The sequence below is a fragment of the Fringilla coelebs genome (assembly GCF_963513975.1).
Source record: "Fringilla coelebs genome assembly, chromosome: 32".
Lineage (NCBI taxonomy): Eukaryota > Metazoa > Chordata > Aves > Passeriformes > Fringillidae > Fringilla > Fringilla coelebs.
In genome coordinates this window covers 420037-427544 of record NC_140058.1, presented here as the reverse complement: position 1 = coordinate 427544, position 7508 = coordinate 420037, and the positions used below count along the sequence as shown (strand labels likewise).

General features: G+C 56.7%; 1 protein-coding gene across 2 annotated transcripts in view; it reads right to left on the bottom strand.

The window, feature by feature from the left end:
* Positions 1–692: 692 nt before the first annotated feature.
* LOC311164428 (2-hydroxyacyl-CoA lyase 2-like) overlaps positions 693–7508 on the bottom strand; it is a gene marked incomplete at its 3' end in the record, with an annotated part of 28618 nt that continues 21802 nt past the window's right edge. For both annotated transcript variants that reach the window (XM_084223884.1, XM_084223885.1), the window contains exons 4-6: positions 4850–4977; positions 2578–2716; positions 693–808 (exon numbers count right to left, since the gene is read on the bottom strand). In XM_084223884.1, coding sequence (XP_084080010.1) covers positions 693–808; positions 2578–2716; positions 4850–4977 — 383 coding nt within the window. The remainder of the gene's footprint in view (positions 809–2577; positions 2717–4849; positions 4978–7508) is intronic.

Sequence of the window (7508 nt, the reverse complement as noted above, 5' to 3'; positions counted from 1 at the left end):
GGTTTTGGGGTGGTTTTTGGGATGTTTCTGGGGTTATTTTGGGGTGTTTCTGGGGTGTTTTTGGGGTGTTTTTGGGTGTTTTGGGGGTCATTTTGGGGTGTTTCTGGGGTTTTTTTGGGGTGGTTTTGGGGTTATTTTGGGGGGTTTTGGGGGTTATTTTGGGGTTATTTTGGGGTGTTTTTGGGGTGTTTTTGGGGTTATTTTGGGGTGGTTTTGGGGCAGTTTTGGGGCAGTTTTGGGGTGGTTTTGGGGTGTTTCTGGGGTTATTTTGGGGTGTTTTGGGGGTGGTTTTGGGGTGTTTCTGGGGTTATTTTGGGGTGATTTTGGGGTGTTTTGGGGGTGTTTTGGGGGTGGTTTTGGGGATGCTTTTGGGGTGTTTCTGGGGTTATTTTGGGGTGTTTCTGGGGTGTTTTTGGGGTGTTTTTGGGGTGTTTCTGGGGTCATTTTGGGGTTATTTTGGGGTGGTTTTGGGGTGTTTTTGGGGTGGTTTTGGGTGTGTTTCTGGGGTTATTTTGGTGTTTCTGGGGTGGTTTTTGGGATGTTTTTGGGGTTATTTTGGGGTGTTTTTGGGGTGTTTTGGGGGTTATTTTGGGATGTTTTTGGGGTTATTTTTGGGGTGTTTTTGGGGTGGTTTTTGGGGTGGTTTTTGGGGTGTTTTTGGGGTGTTTTTGGTGTGTTTTGGGGTTGCTCTCTCACCACTGGACCAGTTTCCCCCGCAGCCCCCGGGGCGTTTTGGAGCCCCCGATCTCCTTCTGCACCACGTGGAAGGGGTACAGCACGTCGATGGGCAGCTCCACGAACACCGGGCCTGCCGCGCCCCAAAAACGTCAGGGGCACCCCAAAAACACAGCACAGCCGTCAGGGGCACCCCAAAATACATCACTGGCACCCCAAAAACACAGCACAGCCGTCAGGGGCACCCCAAAAACAGCACAGCCGTCAGGGGCACCCCAAAAACACAACACAGCCGTCAGGGGCACCCCAAAAACACAACAGCCGTCAGGGGCACCCCAAAATACATCATTGGCACCCCAAAAACACAGCACAGCCGTCAGGGGCACCCCAAAAACACAACAGCCATCAGGGGCACCCCAAAAACACAGCACAGCCATCAGGGGCACCCCAAAAACACAGCACAGCCGTCAGGGGCACCCCAAAAACACAGCACAGCCGTCAGGGGCACCCCAAAAACGTCAGGGGCACCCCAAAAACCCAACATCCATCGGGGGCACCCCAAAACCGTCAGGGGCACCCCAAATCCATCAGGGGCACCCCAAAAGCCCCAACATCCATCAGGGGCACCCCAGAATCCATCAGGGGCACCCCAAACACCCCAAAATCCATCAGGGGCAGCCCAAAACCATCAGGGGCACCCCAAAAACCCCAAATCCATCGGGGGCACCCCAAACACCCCAAAAACCGTCAGGGGCACCCCAAAAACCAACATACATCAGGGGCACCCCCAAAACCATCGGGGGGGGACAGAAATTCCCAATTTTGGGATCCGACCTGGGATTCCTCCCACCCCAGATCCCCCCACCATGGGAATTTTGGGAATTTTTGGGAATTGGGGTCTCTCCTCACCGGGGGTGTCGCTCATGGCGGCGGCGATGGCGCGGCGCAGCGTGGGGATGGAAATTCCCAATTTTGGGATCCACCCTGGCATTCCTCCCACCCCAGACCCCAACCCATGGGAATTTTGGGTGGAATTTCAGGAATTTTGGGTGGAATTTCGGGAATTTTGGGTCTCTCCTCACCGGGGCTGCCGCTCATAGCGGCGGCGATGGCGCGGCGCAGCGTGGGGACGGAAATTCCCAATTTTGGGATCCACCTTGGGATTCCTCCCACCCCAGATCCAAACCCCATTGGAATTTTGGGTGGAATTTCAGGAATTTTGGGAATTTTTGGGGATTTGGGTCTCTCCTCACCGGGTTGTCGCTCATGGCGGTGGCGATGGCGCAGGGCGGGGACGGAAATTCCCAATTCTGGGATTTGCCTTGGGATTCCTCCCACCCCAGATCCCAACCCCATGGGAATTTTGGGTGGAATTTTGGGAATTTTGGGGTCTCTCCTCACCGGGGGTGCCGCTCATGGTGGCGGCGATGGCGCAGGGCGGGGACGGAAATTCCCAATTTTGGGATCCGACCTGGGATTCCTCCCACCCCAGATCCCACCACCACGGGAATTTTGGGTGGAATTTCGGGAATTTTGGGAATTTTTGGGAATTTTGGGTCTCTCCTCACCGGGGGTGTCGCTCATGGCGGTGGCGATGGCGCGGCGCAGCGTGGGGACGGAAATTCCCAATTTTGGGATCCACCCTGGGATTCCTCCCACCCCAGATCCCCCCACCATGGGAATTTTGGGAATTTTGTGAATTTTTGGGAATTTTTGGGGGGAATTGGGGTCTCTCCTCACCGGGGGTGTCGCTCATGGCGGCGGCGATGGCGCGGCGCAGGGTGGGGACGGAAATTCCCAATTTTGGGATCCAACCTGGGATTCCTCCCATCCCCGATCCCCCCACCATGGGAATTTTGGGAATTTTGGGTGGAATTTTGGGAATTTGGGGTCTCTCCTCACCGGGGGTGTCGCTCATGGCGGTGGCGATGGCGCGGCGCAGCGTGGGGACGATGTCGCGCACGGCGCGCACCGAGAGCGACGCCTTGCAGAGCGTCCGGAACAGCGGCACCTGCGGGATGTCCTGGAGAGCCCCGCGGCCCTGGAATGTGGGAATGAGGAGGGAAATTCAGGGATTTGGGAATTTGGGAATTCAGGGATTTGGGGATTTGGGGATTTGGGGATGGCAAAGGGGATTTGGGAACAGCGGCAGCTGCGGGATGTCCTGGAGAGCCCCGCGGCCCTGGAATGAGGGAATGAGGGAAATTTGGGAATTTCGGATTTGGGAATGGCCTTGGGAATTTGGGAATTCAGGGATTTGGGAATGGCCCTGGGAATTTGGGAATTCAGGGATTTGGGAATTCAGGGATTTGGGGATTTGGGGATGGCAAAGGGGGTTTGGGAACAGCAGCACCTGCAGGATGTCCTGGAGAGCCCCACGGCCCTGGAATGCCAGGAGAGTTTGGGAATTCAGGGATTTGGGAATTCGGGGATTTGGGAATTCAGGGATTTGGGAATTCAGGGATTTGGGGATTCGGGGATTTGGGGATTTGGGAATTCAGGGATTTGGGGATTCAGGGATTTGGGGATTCAGGGATTTGGGGATTCAGGGAGTTGGGAATTCGGGGATTTGGGAATTGAGGGATTTCGGGATTTGGGAACAGCGGCAGCTGAGGGATGTCCTGGAGAGCCCCGCGGCCCTGGAACCAGGGAATGAGGGAAATTGGGGAATTCAGGGATTTGGGAATTTGGGAATTCAGGGATTTGGGGATTTGGGAATTCAGGGATTTGGGAATGGCCCAGGGAATTTGGGAATTCAGGGATTTGGGGATTTGGGAACAGCGGCAGCTGCGGGATGTCCTGGAGCGCCCCGCGGCCCTGGAATGTGGGAATGAGGGGGGAAATTTGGGAATTCAGGGATTTGGGGATGGCCCTGGGAATTTGGGAATTCAGGGATTTGGGAATTCAGGGATTTGGGGATTTGGGAATTCGGAGATTTGGGGATTTGGGAATTCGGGGATTTGGGAATTTGGGGATTTGGGAATTCGGGGATTTGGGGATTCGGGGATTTGGGAATTCAGGAATGGCAAAGGGAATTTGGGAATTTGGGATTTCAGAGATTTGGGAATTCGGGAATGGCGGCAGGAATTTGGGAATGGCATCAGGTATTTGGGAATGGCAAAGGGAATTCGGGAATGGCACCGGGAATTCAGGAATGTCGGTGGGAATTCGGGAATGGCACTGGGAATTTGGGAATGTCACCAAGAATTGGGGAATGTCACCGGGAATTGGGGAATGGCACCGGGCCCCGGGATTTCAGGAATGCCCCCGGGATTTGGGAATGTCACCGGGAATCGGGAATGCCGCCGGGATTTGGGAATGTCACCGGGATTTGGGGAATGTCACCGGGAATGTCACCGGGATTTTGGGAATGTCACTGGGAATGTCAACGGGAATCGGGAATGTCACCAGGATTTGGGGAATGTCACCGGGATTTCAGAAATGCCCCTGGGATTTGGGAATGCTGCTGGGATTCAGGAATGCCACCAGGAATGGGGAATGTCAGTGTGGATTTGGGAATGTCACCGGGATTTCGGGAATGTCACCGGGATTCAGGAATGCCCCTGGGATTTCGGGAATGTCACTGGGATTTGGGGAATGCCACCAGGAATGGGGAATGCCACTGGGATTTGGGGAATGTCACCGGGATTCAGGAATGTCACCGGGATTTCGGGAATGTCACCGGGAATTGGGAATGCTGCCGGGATTTGGGAATGCCGCTGGAATTTGGGAATGCCGCCGGAAATCGGGAATGCCGCCGGGAATCGGGAATGCCGCCGGGATTTGGGAATGCCCCCGGGATTCGGGAATGCCCCCGGGATTCGGGAATGCCCCTGGGATTTGGGAATGCCGCCGGGATTCGGGAATGTCACTGGGGTTTTGGGAATGTCAGCGGGAATTGGGAATGTCTGTGGGGAATTGGGAATGTCACCGGGAATGTCACTGGGAATCGGGGAATGCCCGCGGGATTTCGGGAATGTCACCAGGAATCCGGGAATGCCCCCAGGAATCCGGGAATACCCCCAGGAATTCAGGAATGCCCCCGGGAATTCGGGAATGCCCCCGGGATCCGGGAATGCCCCCAGGAATCCGGGAATGCCCCCAGGAATTCAGGAATGCCCCCAGGAATTCAGGAATGCCCCCGGGATCCGGGAATGTCCCCGGCCGTCCCCACCTTCTGCAGCGAGGCCGCGGCCCCGCCCAGCAGCAGCAGCGGCGACTCGGCCATCTGCGCGTTCTTGACGGCCGTCACCGCGTTGGTGACACCGGGGCCCGCCGTCACCGCCGCCACGCCGATGGTGCCTGCGGGGACACACGGCTGCCACCAGCGGGCACCAATGGGCAGCCAGGTGGCACCAGGGTGGCAGCAAAGTGGCAACAAAGTGGCACCAAGGTGAGCCTAAAGTGGCATCAAGGTGGCACCAAGGTGGCTCCAAGATGGCGCCATGGTGGCACCAAGGTGGCACCAAAGTGGTGCCAAGATGGCGCCAAGGTGGCACCAAGGTGGCACCAAAGTGACCCCAAAGTGGCAACAAGGTGGCACCAAGGTGGAGCCAAGGTGGCGCCAAGGTGGCGCCAAGGTGACACCAAGGTGGCACCAAGATGGCGCCATGGCGACATCAAGGTGACGACAAAGTGGCACCAAGATGGTGCCAAGGGGGCACCAAGGTGGCACCAAGGTGGCACCAAGGTGGCTCCAAAGTGGCACCAAGGTGACACCAAGGTGGCACCAAGATGGTGCCGAGATGGCGCCAAGGTGGCACCAAGATGGCGCCAAGGTGACACCAAGGTGACACCAAAGTGGCAACAAGGTGGCACCAAGGTGAGCCTAAAGTGGCATCAAGGTGGCACCAAGATGGCTCCATGGTGGCACAGAGGTGGCACCAAGGTGGCTCCAAGATGGCGCCAAGGTGGCACCAAGGTGACACCAAGATGGCGCCATGGTGACAACAAGGTGGCACCAAGATGGTGCCAAGATGGCACCAAGGTGGCACCAAGGTGGCACCAATATGGCTTCAAGGTGGCGCCAAGGTGACACCAAGGTGACATCAAAGTGACGCCAAAGTGGCACCAAGGTGGCATCAAGATGGCTCCATGGTGGCATCAAGGTGAGCCTAAAGTGGCATCAAGGTGGCACCAAGATGGCTCCATGGTGGCACCAAGGTGGCACCAAGGTGGCTCCAAGATGGCACCAAGGTGGCACCAAGGTGACACCAAAGTGGCAACAATGTGGCACCAATATGGCTTCAAGGTGGCACCAAAGTGGCACCAAGATGGCACCAAGGTGACCCCAAAGTGGCAACAAGGTGGCACCAAGATGGCGCCATGGTGACATCAAGGTGGCACCAAGGTGGCTTCAAGGTGGCACCAAGGTGGCACTAAGGTGACACCAAGGTGGCACCAAAGTGGTGCCAAGGTGACATCAAGGTGGCGCCAAGATGGCACCAAGGTGGCTCCAAGATGGCGCCAAGATGGCATCAAGATGGCTCCATGGTGGCACAGAGGTGACACCAAAGTGGCATCAAGATGGCACCAAGGTGACACCAAGATGGCACCAAGATGGCGCCAAGGTGGCGCCAAGGTGGCTCTAAAATGGCGCCAAGGTGACACCAAGATGGACGGATGGCCTCAGAGTGGGACACCCCAAACCCCTCTGGAGATGTTGGGGACACCCCAAACCCTCTGGAGATGTTCTGGGGACACCCCAAAACCCTCAGGAGATGTTCTGGGACACCCCAAACCCCTCAGGAGATGTTGGGGACACCCCAAACCCTCAGGAGATGTTGGGGACACCCCAAACCCCTCTGGAGATGTTTGGGACACCCCAAAACCCTCAGGAGATGTTCTGGGACACCCCAAACCCTCTGGAGATGTTCTGGGACACCCCAAACCCTCTGGAGATGTTTGGGACACCCCAAAACCCCTCTGGAGATGTTTGGGACACCCCAAACCCCCTGGAGATGTTTGGGGACACCCCAAACCCTCTGGAGATGTTTGGGACACCCCAAAACCCTCTGGAGATGTTCTGGGACACCCCAAACCCTCTGGAGATGTTCTGGGACACCCCAAACCCCTCTGGAGATGTTTGGGACACCCCAAACCCCCTGGAGATGTTTGGGGACACCCCAAACCCTCTGGAGATGTTCTGGGGACACCCCAAACCCTCTGGAGATGTTCTGGGGACACCCCAAACCCTCTGGAGATGTTCTGGGGACACCCCAAAACCCTCTGGAGATGTTCTGGGACACCCCAAACCCCTCTGGAGATGTTCTGGGACACCCCAAACCCTCTGGAGATGTTCTGGGACACCCCAAACCCTCAGGAGATGTTCTGGGACACCCCAAAACCCCCTGGAGATGTTCTGGGACACCCCAAACCCTCAGGAGATGTTCTGGGACACCCCAAAACCCTCAGGAGATGTTTGGGACACCCCAAACCCCTCTGGAGATGTTTGGGACACGCCAAAACCCTCTGGAGATGTTGGGGACACCCCAAACCCCTCTGGAGATGTTCTGGGACACCCCAAACCCCTCTGGAGATGTTTGGGGACACCCCAAACCCCCTGGAGATGTTTGGGACACCCCAAACCCTCTGGAGATGTTTGGGGACACCCCAAACCCTCTGGAGATGTTCTGGGGACACCCCAAACCCTCAGGAGATGTTCTGGGACACCCCAAAACCCTCAGGAGATGTTTGGGACACCCCAAACCCCTCTGGAGATGTTGGGGACACCCCAAACCCCTCTGGAGATGTTGGGGACACCCCAAACCCTCTGGAGATGTTTGGGGACACCCCAAACCCTCTGGAGATGTTTGGGACACCCCAAAACCCTC